The 14,798-nt window shown below is 48.8% G+C and overlaps 1 protein-coding gene across 3 annotated transcripts in view; it reads right to left on the bottom strand.

The window, feature by feature from the left end:
- The window catches only part of FGFRL1 (fibroblast growth factor receptor like 1), a 154,845-nt gene extending 149,291 nt beyond the window's left edge, over positions 1-5,554 (bottom strand). The window contains exons 1-2 of one of the 3 annotated variants that reach the window (XM_034416236.3): positions 5,383-5,554; positions 3,065-3,159 (exon numbers count right to left, since the gene is read on the bottom strand). In XM_034416236.3, coding sequence (XP_034272127.2) covers positions 3,065-3,125 — 61 coding nt within the window. In that variant the 5' untranslated portion in view covers positions 3,126-3,159; positions 5,383-5,554. Of the gene's footprint in view, positions 1-3,064; positions 3,160-4,713; positions 4,937-5,382 lie in introns of those variants that run through there. The other 2 variants (XM_060686487.2, XM_060686488.2) reach the window with 2 other exon arrangements.
- Positions 5,555-14,798: the final 9,244 nt, after the last annotated feature.

The following is a 14,798-nucleotide window of genomic DNA, read 5'->3' as shown; positions in this document are numbered from 1 at the left end:
TGGGGAGACGGAGAGAGAGAAGGAGGGAGGGAGGGAGAGGGAGAGAAAAGGGAGAGGGAGGGAGAAAGGGAGAGAGAGAAGGAGGGAGGGAAAGGGAGAGAAGGAGGGGGAGAGAGGGAGGGAAAAAGGGAGGGAAGGAGGGAGAGAGAAAGGAAGGGAAAAGAGGAGGAGAGATAAATGGAGAGAGAGGAGGAGGGAGGGAAAGAGGGAGAGAAGGAGGGAGAGAGAGAAGGAGGGAGGGAAGGAGGGAGGGAAGGAGAGAGGGAGAAAGAGAAGGAGAGAGGGAAAGAGGAGGGAGAGAGGGAGAGAGAGAAGGAGGGAGGGAAAGGGAGAAGGAGGGAGGGAAAGGGAGGGAAAAAGGGAGAGGAGGGAGAGAGAGAGGAAGGGAAAAGAGGGAGAGACAAAGGGAGAGAGAGAAGGAGGGAGGGAAAGAGGGAAAAAAGGGAGATAGAGAGAAGGAGGGAAGGAGGAAGGGAGAGAGAGAAGGAGGAAGGGAAAGGGAGAGAAGGAGGGAGAGAGAGAGGAAGGGAAAGAGGGAAGGAAGGAGGGAGAAAGAGAGAGGAAGGGAAAGGAGGAGGGAGAGGGAAAGAGGGAGAGAGAGGAGGAGGGAGGGAAAGAGGGGGGGAGAGAGAGAAGGAGGGAGGGAAAGAGGGGGGAGAGAGGGAGAGAGAGGAGGAGGAAGGGAAGGAGGGAGGGAAGGAGGGAGAGAGAGAGAAACATGAGGTGAGGAATCAGAAGTTCTCAGGCCTACATAAACATGTAACACCCGTTCAGTTTCCAGCACAAAAGCACCTTGCCAAGATTCTGCTAATTCGAAGGAAGGCTGGGAGTTAAAAACAACAAAAGTTTCAACTCCCCGAAGGCATCAAAGGCATTTGCACACTCTCACTAGCAATGGGAAGTCAACCCACTCCTCTGTGGCTTGATGCTTATCTGCAGGAAGAACCCTTATCTTGCCAAGCTGGGTCTAGTGTCAAGTCCCAAGCCATGTAGGGTCAAGAGAGTTGGAAATGACTGTTGAGTCTTGGCGTGGGGAGCCTGACAGATTGACTGCCTACTCATAATCCCATCATTACGAGAGGAAAGAAAGAAAGAGAGAGAGAGAGAAAGAGAGAGAGAGAGAGAGAGAGAGAAGGGAGAGGGAGGGAGGGAGGGAGAGGGAGGAGCTGTCAGCTGGAGCTTCAAAGAATGGCGCGATGGCTATGACCCACTGGTGATTCCATCCACGGTTGACCAAGGCCTTGCTCCAATATTTATCTGGATCAGGGGTCTCCAACCTTGGCGACTTTAAGACTTGTGGACTTCAACTCCCAGAATTCTGGGAGTTGAAGTCCACAAGTCTTAAAGTCGCCAAGGTTGGAGACCCCTGATCTGGATGAACCAGTCAGCCCCACAGCGATGAACTGCTGAATCCCTTCTCTACCAGGGGAAGACGGGTCTTTCCTGTAGAATCTCAGAAGCCTGCAGAAGAGAACTTCTGGGTCGAAGAAGCCCTCTGTACAGGTAGTCCTCGCTTAATGACGGTAATTCATCTTAGAAGTTACTAACAGGATTGTGAACCTGGCTTCACCATTGACTTTGCTGATCAGAAGGTTGCAAAAAGGGATCATGTGACACACACACACACATCCTTCCCCCCACCCCCGGGACACCGCGACCGTCATAAATATGAATCAGTTGTCAAGCATCTGAATTTTGATCACGTATGCTGCAATGGTCATAGGAATGAAAAACTGTCCATTTTTTCAGTGCCTGTTGGAATTCTGATCGGTCACTAAATGAAATGTTGTAAATCAGGGACTACCTCTACTTTAAAATAACTTTAACTGGGACAGAGGAGGAAACGGGGCCCGTTCCTATGCTTAAAACAACGAAGAAGGGTTCTTTATTAAGAAAGCTCCTTTTTTGGGTCTTCCGATAAGGAAAAGGACCGTAAGAGTATTAAGCTTGGGTCAGTTCTTTAAACCTTGGTTAGTTTAATCTCACATTTGACCCCCCCCCCACCCCCCCTTCTCTAAGGGCCCAACCTGGTTCCGGGGAATCGGATGGTGGGTTGGAGCCACGGGGCTAAAGGAGGCTACGCTCACTGGTGGTTGAGAGCTGTCATTTGTCTGTCACTCCAGGGAAGTTAATGGATTCGTTTGTTTAGTTAGCCGATTGGGAGAATTAGGCAGAGCAGGGCTGGAAGAGATTAGAGGAGGGGAGAGGCTGCCCTGATCCACCCAGGAATGCAATTGTTTTCCTTGTCCGCCAGACTGCAAACTGGAAGCCCAATGCAGGCTGCTTTCACACCTCAGACGGAACAGCCCTGCAAAGCCCCAGAGAGCACACCTGTGTGGGCAGGGTGGAAATACAAGAAGAGGGGCAGGAGGAGTGACTGAGGGGCAACAGTTTAGTTGCAGGGAGGGGGGAGGAAGGGAAGGGAAAGAAAAGAGAAGGAAGGAGGGAGGGAGGGAGGGAAGGAAGGAAGGAGAGAAAAGGGGGAAAGGAGGAGGGAGGGAGGAAAAGAGAAAAGGGAAGGAAGGAGAGAGGGAGGGAGGAAGGAACAAAAAAGAGAAAAGGATGGATAGAAGGAAGGAAGGAAAAAGAGAAAAGAGGGAGGGAGGGAGGAAAGAGAGAAAAGGATAGAAGGAAGGAAGGAAAAAGAGAAAAGAAGGAAGGAAAGGGGGAGGGAGGAAGGAAGGAACAAAAAAGAGGAAAGGATGGATAGAAGGAAGGGAAAAGAGAAAAGAAGGGAGGGAGGGAGGAAAAAGAGAAAAGGATGGATAGAAGGAAGGAAGGAAAAAGAGAAAGGAGGGAGGGAGGGAGGAAAGAGAAAAAAGGATAGAAGGAAGAAAAAAGAGAAAAGAGAAAAGAAGGAAGGAAAGAGGGAGGGAGGGAGGGAGGAAAAAGAGAAAAGAAGGAAGGAAAGAGGGAGGGAGGGAGGAAGGGAAAAGAGAAAAGAAGGAAGGAAAGAGGGAGGGAGGGAGAGGAGAAAAGGCTCTGTCTCCAGGGTCCCCATTAGGCAATTTCAGAAAAGGCATCAGGAGAAAAAGCCCAAGTGAAGCGTCCTTCGCCTCCTTACCTCTGGCGGGCTCGGCCAGCGCAAAGGTCCCCAGAAGCAGCAGCGCAATCCGGATTCCCATTTTGAGCGCCGCTCCCCGGTGACTTTCTTACCGCCTGGAAAGGAAGAGAGGCGAAGCGTCAACCCGGAGCTCCAACTCCTTCCCCACCGCGAGGAGAAGCCGAAGGAGGAGGAGGAGGAGAGAAAGGCTGCAGCCCGACTTTCAGCCCAGGAAGAGCCGTGGAAGGCCGGGGTTTGCGGGCGAGCCTTTCCAGCCCTGGTAGGCGAAGCGGCTCCCACCTGCGCCGAACCTCAGCGGGGCAGAGATGCAGCCCATCCGCGGTCTAGCAGGAAGGCCGGCCGGAGCCTCCCGAAGGCTTCCCGCGTGGGGAGCGGCATGCCCAGGGAGGCTGCCCCGGCCCGCCGAGCTCTCCACAGGCGCTTCGCTGCCCTCGGGACCCCCAACAACTCCCGTCGAGCGCCGAGCGAAGCGAAGAGCCCTTAGCCGACAAATTGGAAGCCGGGCGGGGCAGGCGCGAAACCGGCCCCCAAGCCAAGAGCGCAGCCCTCGCTTCCAAAGCGGCTTCGCGCCGCGCCTCTGGAGCGCAGGCACCGCTCAGCCACGCCGGCTCCGCGCACCGAGCCCGGGCAGCGCAAGCGAAGCAACCGCCGCCCGCCCGCCCGGACTTCTCGCCTGGGAGGTGAAGCGCCCGGCTCCGCGCTCGCCCCAACAAAGCCCAGCGCCTGCGGGTCGCCTCCGGGGCCGCCCCAGCCCCACGGCCGCCGCCGCAGCAGCAGCAGCAGCAGCAGCAGCCGCGCCGAAGCGAAAGACGGATCGCCGGCCCCGAAGTCCCGGGCAGGAGCGTCCGCCAAAGGGATGCGGAGGGAAGGAAGGAAGGAGAGAGAGAAAAGAAAGGAGAGGGGGAGGGAGGAAAACAAGAGGGAGGAAGAGAAAAGAAGGGAGGGAAAGACGGAAGGAGGAAGGACAGAAAAGAAGGGTAAAGGGAGGAAAACGGGAGAGAGGGAAAGAGGGAAGGAAGGAAGGAAGGAGAAAGAGAAAAGAAAAGAGGGAGGGAGGAAAACGAGAGGGAGGAAGAGAAAAGAAGGGAGGGAAAGAGGGAAGGAGGAAGGACAGAAAAGAAGGGTAAAGGGAGGAAAACGGGAGGGAGGGAAAGAGGGAAGGAAGGAAGGAAGGAGAAAGAGAAAAGAAAGGAGGGAGGGAGGGAGGAAAACGGGAGGAAGAGAAAAGTAGGGAGGAAAAGAGGGAAAGAGGAAGGACAGAAAAGAAGGGTAAAGGGAGGAAAACGGGAGGGAGGGAGGGAGAGAAAGAGGGAGGGAAGGAAGGAAGGAAGGAGAAAAAGAAAAGAAAGGAGGGAGGGAGGAAGAGAAAAGAAGGGAGGGAAAGAGGGAAGGAGGAAGGACAGAAAAGAAGGGTAAAGGGAGGAAAACGGGAGGGAGGGAGGGAGAGAAGGAAGGAAGGAAGGAAGGAAGGAGAGAGAGAAAAGAAAGGAGGGGGAGGGAGGGAGGGAGGGAGGAAATGAAAGAGAAAAAGGAAGGGAGGGAGGGAGGAAAAGAGCCCCGGGGCCAACCTGCCCATCCCTGCCCTCCGCCACGTGGGTGGGAGCCGCCCCACCTGCCGCCCGGGGCGCTGGGGCTGCCCGCCTGCCTACCTGCCCTGCCGCCTCCTGGCCGGCCCGGCTCACGCTGCCTCCCCCCGCGCCGGAGGCTTCCCCGGGACCGCTGCGGGTCGCCCCATGGCCCAACGCCGCCCCGGAGGAGCCCTGCCCGCCCGCCTGCCTGCCGGCGCTGCCCGGGCACAGGGGAGCCGCGGCGGCGGGAGCTGGGCGGGAGGCCGACTGAGCGCCCCTCCCGGCTGGGGCTCCAGGGCAGCTCGCAGCGCCGCCGGCCCCGCCCCCCGCCCGCTGCCCTCCAATCGCCGCCCGCCCTCCTCCCTCCCCCGCCCCCGCCCCCCAGCCCAGCCCCAGCGCCCGCCACCGCCTCGGGGGAGCCGGCGGAGGCCCCGGACCTGGCAGGTGACGGGAGCGAAGGGCAGCGCCTGGGAAGGCAGCGCGCTCGGCAACGGCGGCAGCTCCGGCGCCCCCGCCAGGCTTTGCAGGGGGGCGGGGGGAGGGTCGCTGCTGAAATCGGGGGTGCGTCCCTTCCCTTCCCCTCCCCCCATTCAGCCGGGCTGCCTTTCGGCGGTGCCGAGTCTCCCCCCTCCCCCCCTCCCAGGGTCCCTTCCCCCGCCCCCCACCCCCCCACCGCCCCGCCGCCCCCTTTGGCCGCGGACCCTCCTGGGAGACCCTCGGTCACAACGCCAGGAAAAGGAAGGAAATCACCTGGACTTTCTCCTCCTCCGAGCCTGGGTGGCAGATAGAATGCCGCGAGAAGGGGAGGCTCGACCGAAAGGCAGACGGGGGGTTGTCGCTTCGGGTGTCCGCGGGCTGAAGAGCTTCTCGTGGACGCCGCCAGCTCTCCTCGTAGCTTCTCCCTGCCCCGGCTGGCTCTCCTCCTCCTCCTCCTCCTCCGCCACACATCTCGGACGGATGGAAATGAGACGTTCGTGCTTTGCCCCCCCCCCCGTACTTTGAACCCTTGTTTCTTTTCGAGGATCGATTCGGGGTCTCTCTTCTCCCCAAAGAACGCCGGTACTTCACCTTGGCTGCTCACCTGAAGACTGTAGCCTTCTTCTTCTTCTTCTTCTTCTTCTTCTTCTTCTTCTTCTTCTTCTTCTTCTTCTTCTTCTTCTTCTTCTTCTTCTTCTTCTTCTTCTACTACTACTACTACTACTACTACTACTACTACTATTATTATTATTATTATTATTATTATTATTATTATTATTATTATTATTATTATTATTTTCTGGAAAGTTTGGAGGAACAGCTGAGAAAGCCAGGCTAGCCTCTTAAAGATCTCAATTTCCCCAAAACCAGGACAATTAAAACAAAGCACAGACAATCTCGCTCAGATAGAATCACAGGATCATCCTGGGATAATCTAGTATTTGTGATTTTTCACAGCCATGCATTTTTGTCCAGGAATAAATACAGTCAACTATTTGCCCGCACAACATCGGTTTTTAATCTGTGCGATAGCTAAGTATTTCTGTATTGTGCTATTTTCTCCTCCCTGGTCACAGGTAGAGTGCCCTAAGAAGGGAGGGTTGACCAAAAGGCAGACCCTCACCTAATTAGACATGTTTAAGCACCTTAATGTGTTATCATTGATCAATCACCACATTATATTGATTATTAAGTTTATAATCTGCCTTTATTTTGTACATTTCTGCTACTCTATGGCCATAATAAAGACTTGACTTGACTTGATTTGACTTGACTTGACTTGACTTGACTTGACTTGACTTGACTTGACTTGACTTGACTTGACTTGACTTGATGGCTTGGCTTGGCTTGACTTGATTTGACCAACTCAAGGTACAAAAAACTGTGAGAGTTTAGGTAAATGATTGCCCCAGCTGGTTCTCACGCTTAAGAATGAACTAGAATTCACAATCTCCCAGTCTCTCCCGGTACTTAACCACTCATATCAAACTGGTTCTCCGGTTCAATATGCACAAGATAGTGTTCATTAACATAAACCAACTTCTCACCTCAAAATGAAATCAACCTAGCCATAGAGTTAAAAAAAATTAGGAACTCTGCTTTGTGCCAATTGAGGTGGCACAAATGGGGCAATGCAATTTCCTTCTTTAACCCTACAGGTCATTGGAGGCAATGGGGTCCAAATTAGTTAGAAAAAGAGACTTGTGACATAACCTAAGAACATCTGGGACAGACCTGGAAACACGTTGTACCCAGTGGTGAGTTTCAAAAACTTTTACTACGGTTCTGTGGGTGTGGCTTGGTGGGCGTGGCTTGGTGGGTGTGGCTTGGTGGGCGTGGCTTGGTGGGCATGGCAGGGAAAGGATACTGTAGAATCTCCATTCCTTCCCCAATCCAGGGGAAGGTTACTGCAAAATCCCCATTTCCTCCCGATCAGCTGGGACTTGGGAGGCAGAGAATAGATGGGGGCGGGGCCAGTCAGAGGTGGTATTTACTGGTTCTCCAAACTACTCAAAATTTCCACTACCGGTTCTCTAGAACTGGTCAGAACCTGCTGAAACCCACTTCTGGTTGTACCCCAGAGGCTGCAGGGCTGTCCTTGAGGAAGTTCTTCATGTCAGCTCAAGGCCTTCTCCAGTCTCGAACGTGTCCACCAAAGCCTTTTGAACAGCTTGGCTCAGGGGTGTCAAACTCAAGGCCCGGGGGGTCTGGATCCGGTCCGTGGGGTGCTTAGATCTGGCCCGTGGGGCCACCCTGGAAACAGCGAAGGACTGACCCGCCGTGTCTCTGCCAGTGAAAATGGATCTCCGTTTTCCCTGGCAGAGGGTTGAAGGAGGCTGTCACAGCCGAAAACGGAGCTCTGGAACCCGTTTTCACTGGCAGAGCGCTCAGGCCACCACGGGCACCCCCTCCACTCCCGACACGGGTGATGTCAAGCTGGCCACGCCCACCCTTGCCACACCCACCATGCCCCCCCCCCCGCTCCTCAAGGTCAAACACAACCCTGATGCGTCCCTCAATGAAATCGAGTTTGACATCCCTGGCTTGGCTGCTTCCCTTCAGTTCACAAATCACAAATCCTCCAGAAACGCTTATGTGGAAAACGACTGACAGAAGCGATAACTATTTACGCAGAAGGACTGGTTTAGAGAAAAGTAACACAAGACATTGGGAGAAAATTAAGCAAGTCCCGTTGCATTATTAAAGCTTCAGGTTCTTCTGAAAAAGAGACTACTGTGGTTGTCTTGCAACTACAAGAAAATTTTATTTTATTTTATTTTATTTTATTTTATTTTATTTTAATTAATTAATTTATTTATTTTATTTTATTTTATTCGGCTTACATGCCGCCCTATCTCACAATGGACTCAGGGCGGCTCACAACAATAATACACAAGCCACAACAAAAATAAAGACTAAAATCTAAAAAATTTAAAATTAACCCATTAAAACCCTTAAAACCCCGTCATCAGACCAGGTCAACGGATTTGAAAAGCCAAGTTTTTAATTCCCGGCGGAATTAAATTAATTTAATAAATTAATTTAATAAATTTAATAAATTATTTATTTATTTATTTATTTATTTATTTATTTATTTATTTATTTATTTATTTATTGGTTCGATTTATATATGCCGCCCTTCTCCGGAGACTCAGGGCAGCTTACAATGCGTTAAGCAATAGCCTTCATACCTTTGTATATACCTGCTTAGTAGGGCTTTCCCCCCCCCCTCCAAGTGGTGTTCTTTTTTATACAAAGTCAGCTTATTGCCCCCACAATCCGGGTCCTCATTTTACCTACCTCGGAAGGATGGAAGGCTGAGTCAACCTTGAGCCTGGGGAGATTCGAACTCACAGTAATTGCAGGCAGCTGGTGTTACTTAACAGTGCTTTAGTCTGCTGCGCCACCAATTTTAATGTATGCCGGTTAAGGTACATTTAAACTGACAATGAAGTTATTCTAAGCCTTCAGACTTGCTTAAGGAGGGATTGTCCCCCCATCTGAAGGAGCCCACAAAGGATTGGCCTCTTTCTCGGAGAACATTGGCACATCAAAGAACAGACTCACACAACATCTGTAGTAAGTCACCTGTCCTCATCAGAATCCCAGGACCATTTTGGCTAATAAGTATGAATCTCTTACTTATCGATAAAGGAGAATATTTATAGCTCAGAGTTGAAATGAGCATTCCTTGGTACTCTCTGAGCTTCGTTGTTTTCATTTGCCAAACCAGGTAACACCATTAGCGCTGATGATCTTACCTAGTTTGGGTCATGAAACATTTGGAAGAAAACTACCAAGCTCAGAGAATTCTGAAGACTCCACAGTCCTCCTCCCCTTCCTCCTCCTCCTCCTCCTCTCCACAACCCCATTTCCTCCTAGCTCTGATGATGTTACCTAGTTTGGGTCATGAAACATCTGGAAGAAAACTACCCTGCTCAGAGAGCACCAAAGGAACAAACCTCGCAGAGAATGTATTTTCTTTTCAGAAAGACAGAAATCTTGTCCGAGAATCAACAGATTTCAAAGAATTTGGCAAATAAGATTATTAGGGCGGATATTTTTGCCTAAGACTTTTTTCCAGATGCAAACGTCTTTTTTTTTTCCCCCAAAGGAAGAGAATTCCCGTATGTACGGTTGATTATATCAGGTCTGCAGAAAAAAAATAATAATAATAATTTCCAGGGTTTGCATAGAGCCTGCTAACAGCTGTTTTTGCAACAGTTAGAACCTTCTTGCCAAGTGGACGAGATCAAACCCTTCATCCTGCTTCCTTTATTTTGGAGGTTTAAAGGATAAACCTGGTGCCTTTTTGCCTACCTCTCCTCCTTCCCGAGCTACGAGAATGTCTTTGCTTCTTTTGCATCCTGTTTGAAAGGCAAGCTTGCTCATGTCCTCTCCCGGCATCCAGCTTAAATTCTTTTAAAGCAATGGCCTGCTTACATTTGTTCGACATATGTAAAAAAAAAATAATCATCATCATACGTTGAATTGAGAGGTCCTTGGTGCTCTCTGAGCTTGGTTGTTTTCTTGCAGATGATTCATGACCCAAACTAGGTAACATCATCAGTGCTAGAAGGGAGAAATTATTGTGGAGAGGAGGAGGCAGAGACTCAGCCAGGGCCTTCAGAACCTCCAGAGGTTCCTTCAAGTCGAGAGAGCGAAGTGGAGGAGCCTCTCCTCAATACTCGAGCACGCAGGGCTGCCAAAAGGCAGGAGTGGCTACTCAGGAGGAGGAGGAGGTCTCCTCGAGAGTAAGGCTTGAGGATAATCGGCCACTCCCTTAGCCTATTTAAGTCACACGCCCTTAGTAAGTTTCTTGCTGGAAACAACTTGTAATTATCATCAGAGCATTTTTGGAAAAGTCTTATCGTATCTTGTTTTCTGGGCTGGTTGCCAACCTTTGCCGGACCTTGGTTTATTCTTGCTACTTAATAAATTTGGTAAAGACCGTTGGTGTGTGTCAATATCCTTGGGAATCCGGAGCTGGGGCAGAACAATACCATTTCTGACAAGTGGCTATCCAGTCTCTTCTTGAAAGCCTCCAGTGATGAAGCACTCCTCCTCCTCCTCCTCTTTGCAAACCCCTCTCCCTTCTAGCACTGAGGATGTTACCTACTTGGGTGATGAAATGTCTGCAAGGAAACCACCAGGCTCAGAGAGCACCAAGGACCCTTCATTTCAACCCTGAGCTACAAATATTCTCCGTTATCGGTATATACATTGAATTCCATGCATGTACCACTGTACAGAAGGAAAGGGTTTGCAAGCAGACCCTGAAAAGTTGGAAAATGCCTTCAGCTTTCCAAAATATTAAGGTGCAATGCTGAGCAGCATGACTAGAGAGATGGAGCCCACTAGAAACATCCTCCAGTCTGCATTAGTTTCCAATTAATCATTTCCCCTGCAGGTCCTCAGCCTAACCGAGCTCTTCTGCTCTTCCCTTGAATCAAAAGAAAAGGAGGATTAGAACTGAGTGTCATCTGCATAAGCGATGCCCATAATATCTTTTTAAAACAAGAAGTGTACAAAGCATTAGGAGTTTGAGGATAACCACTTTAGAACATAGAATAACAGAGTGGGAAGGGACCTTGGAGGTCTTCTAGTCCAGCCCTCTGCTCAAGTAGGAGACCCTACACCATTTCAGACAAGTGGCTGCCCAATCTCTTCTTTAAAACTTCCAGTGTTGGAGCATTCACAACTTCTGGAGGCAAGTAGTTCCACTGGCTAATTGTTTTCACTGTCAGGAACTTTCTCCTTAGTTCTAAGTTGCTTCTTTCCTTGGTTAGTTTCCACCCGTTGCTTCTCCTCCTGCCTTCAGGTGCTTTGGAGAATAAGTTAGAAAATAACCTTCCATGCACATCCTCCTATGCAGTTAGCATTTTCCCCCCCTTCCTAACCTTTTTTTCTTTTGTTTTTTCCATCAGAAATCTATTTTTAAAGTTTTAATTACCCCCAAATTTGCCATTTCTTCTTTTTTCACACACACATCCCACCCCGCTTCTGACACCAGTGAGAGGGGGATCCCGTCAACCAACTGACTTTCCCCAAAAATGGCAAAGTTTGGCTCACCAGTAGGAAAAAATTATTTATGTGGGATGGGCTCCCTGTAGGAGTAAAGTATCTGCTGTTGAAGAGAATCATGTGTGATGTGTGTTGCGTGTAGGAATGACTATCGTGTAATAGTCCGTGTTAATGTAGTGTCACATACCGTTGTATGGAAATGTTCCATCTGAATCCGAATAACGTAAACCTATCTAAGGACACTCACAAAGTAGACTAAATACAAGGAAATACATGTTAAGACATACAAATAACTGTTGTTGCTTTGAGGTTTTGATGATTTGGTGAAAAATTCCCTAAATAGGCCAAAGCTTTTTACAAATATACGATTTAAGCCTCTTCTTCCAGCTAAAGCAGAACTACTGGAAGGGTAATTTTTGTTCATTCTGATTTAGTAGTTGCTATTCTTTTATCTTTTACATTGCTTTTTTTATTAACACATTTCTTGTTTTAAGCATTGAATTAATGCTGAACAGGGCATCACTCGGAAGCAAATGAAGGACGTGTGCACAAAACGACAACAGCAACCACAATGTGACATCAACATAGATTTCTTCCTAGTGAAAAGTTGACTTTCCATCTTGTTTCCCCTTATATGCAGACTTTATTTGTTTGTTTGTTTGTTTGTTTATTAGTCATATTTCTATGCCGCCCACTCTCCGAGGACTCTGGGCAGCTTACACCAAAGACAGTATACTAAATAGCATCTTGCCCCCAACAATCTGGGTCCTCATTTTACCCACCTCGGAAGGATGGAAAGCTGAGTCAACCTTGAGCCGGTGAGATTTGATCCGCTGATCTGCTGAACTAGCAGTCAGCTGAATTAGCTGCAGTACTGCACTCTAACCACTGCGCCACCTCGGCTCTATCCTTTCCTTTCCTCTCCTCTCCTCTCCTCTCCCATTCCATTCCATATTTTCTGTTCTGTTCTGTTTGTTCTATTCTATTCTATTCTATTCTATTCTATTCTATTCTATTCTACTCTACTCTACTCTACTCTACTCTTCTCTACTCTACTCTACTCTACTCTACTCTACTCTACTCTATTTTCTATTCTATTCTATTCTATTCTATTCTATTCTATTCTATTTCTTATTCTATTCTATAATTCTACTCTACCAGTGGTGGGTTGCCCCCGGTTCAGACCGGTTCTAGAGAACCGGTAGTAAAACTGGCGGGAGGCTCCGCCCACTGACCCTGATGTCATCAGAAGTGACCTGCATATGTGCAGAAGCAAGGCGTGCGCGCGAGCGATCCCGTTGCGAACCGGTAGTAAAGGTAAGTAGAACCCACCCCGTACTCTACCCTACCCTAACCTACCCTACCCTACCCTATCCTATCCTATCCTATCCTATCCTATCCTATCCTATCCTATCCTATCCTATCCTATTCTGCATTCTATTCTCTATACAGACCTGTGAAGTCACCAAAGATTGTGCCGTCTTTTGATTGAAAGGCCTTGCTCTTCCTCTCTGGATAAGCATTCGATCACTTGTGACATGCCAATGATTTTATGCTTTATAACTAAGGAGTTCAGAGCCCTCCCCATCCAGGGACTCTCACTAAAGCATTGTTCCGATGCACGATGCAGTCAAGCAACCACTTGCTCCAGTCAGTTGGAAGCCATTACTCTCTATCCTTGTCACAATGGAAATTCTTTCCTCGTCCTGCCGTAAAAGCATGTTCCTTAGTCAACGCGACCAGCGAAATGTAGCCCCGAGCTACATTTCTCTATCGTGAATGCATCAGGCCAGTCCTAGCACGTTCATCCACTTCCTTTGTTCATTTATTGTCACTCTTGAAAGACCAAACCACAAGAACTGCCAGAGTGGCTTTCTAACATGGGAAAGATATGAAGGCCGGCACGGCAAACCAGTATTAGAACCAGCTGCAAGGAAGGAGACAGCTTGCTAGTACCGAGAAATGAATAAGTAGCCTGGGGGGAAAAAAACTACCTTAATTTTCAGTTAATAACAGAATTAACAGAGTTGGAAGGGACCTTGGAAGTCTTCTAGTCTGACCCCCTGCTCAGACAGGAAGCCCTATACCAGTGTTTCTCAACCTTGGAAGCTTGAAGATGGGTGGACTTCAACTTCCAGATTCCCAAGATTTTGGGAGTTGAAGTCCACCCATCTTCAAGCTACAAAGGTTGAGAAACACTGCCCTATACCATTCCAGACAAATGGTTATGTAATCTCTTCTTAAAAACCTCCAGTGTTGGAGCATTCACAACTTCTGGTGGCAAGTTGTTCCACTGATTTAATTGTTCTCACTGTCAGGAAATTTCTCCTTTGTTCTAGGTTGCTTCTCTCCTTAGTTAGTTTCCATCTGTTGTTTCTTGTCCTTCCTTCAGGTGCTTTGGAGAATAGCTTGACCCCTTCTTCTTTGTGTAAAAGGTAAAGGTAAAGGTTTCCCTCGCACATATATGCTAATCGTTCCTGACTCTAGGGGGCAGTGCTCATCTCCGTTTCAAAGCCAAAGAGCTGTCCAAAGATGTCTCCGTGGTCATGTGGCCGGCATGACTCAATGCCAAAGGTGCACGGAACGCTGTTCCCTTCCCACCAAAGGTGGTCTCTATTTTTCCACTTGCATTTTTCATGTGCTTTCGAACTGCTAGGTTGGCAGAAGTTGGGACAAGTAACGGGAGCTCACCCCATCATGCGGCACTAGGGATTTGAACCGCTGAACTGCCAACCTTTCAATCAACAAGCTCAGCGTTTTAGCCACTGAGCCACTCTGTCCTTTTCTGTGGTAGCCCCTCAAATATTGTCTTTTTTTTTTTCGTGGCAGCCCCTCAAATATTGGAAGACTGCTCTCACGTCTCCCCTAATCCTTCTTTTCATTAAACTAGAATAGAATAGAATAACAGAGTTGGAAGGGACCTTGGAGGTCTTCTAGTCCAACCCCCAGCTTAGACAGGAAACCCTAGACCAGTGTTTCTCAACCTTGGAAGCTTGAAGATGGGTGGACGTCATCTCCCAGAATCCCCCAGCCAGTGCTGCTGGCTGGGGGATTCTGGGAGTTGACGTCCACCCATCTTCAAGCTACCAAGGTTGAGAAACACTGCCTTAGATGTACCCAGTTCCAGCAACCGTTGTTCCTATGTTTTATCCTCCAGCCCCCTAATCATCTTCCTTCCTCTTCTCTGCACTCTTTCTAGACTCTCAACAACTTCTTAGTTTGGACTAAGAACAGTTTCATACCTGGGAAAAAGGCCTCCTGTGTGATGAATTGGTAAGCAGACATATTTTGGGGCCAAAATCCTCAGCAGCATTCCAGCGGTTTCTGCAGGCAAATTTCAATCTTGTTCAGGACAAGGAACCTATGAGAAAAGTTGTAGAAATTGTGTTTTTTTTTCCCCTTTCTTAAAAAAAAAATTCTTGGCAACTAACAGTGAAGCTCTGTTCGGTCTTTTTCCAATAGCCCTCAGTAAGAATACTATAATTTTGTATTTTAGTTTATTTATTTTTTTCAGAGATTTGTTGGGTGTCACTTGAAGGAGAGGATAATCTCGTTGAGCAAAAACTCATGAGGTTTTCCCTAGACATACAGAAGTCATTTGCCAGTGCCTTGTTTGACGAAGAGTTTTGAAACACTTTAGTCTGATCCCTGCGCTCCTGGGATTT

Source organism: Pantherophis guttatus, chromosome 5 (assembly GCF_059756535.1).
Source record: "Pantherophis guttatus breed Tessera chromosome 5, ASM5975653v1, whole genome shotgun sequence".
Classification (NCBI taxonomy): Eukaryota; Metazoa; Chordata; class Lepidosauria; order Squamata; family Colubridae; genus Pantherophis; species Pantherophis guttatus.
Note: the sequence above shows the minus strand (reverse complement) of the source record. Positions and strands in the feature narration are given on the sequence as shown.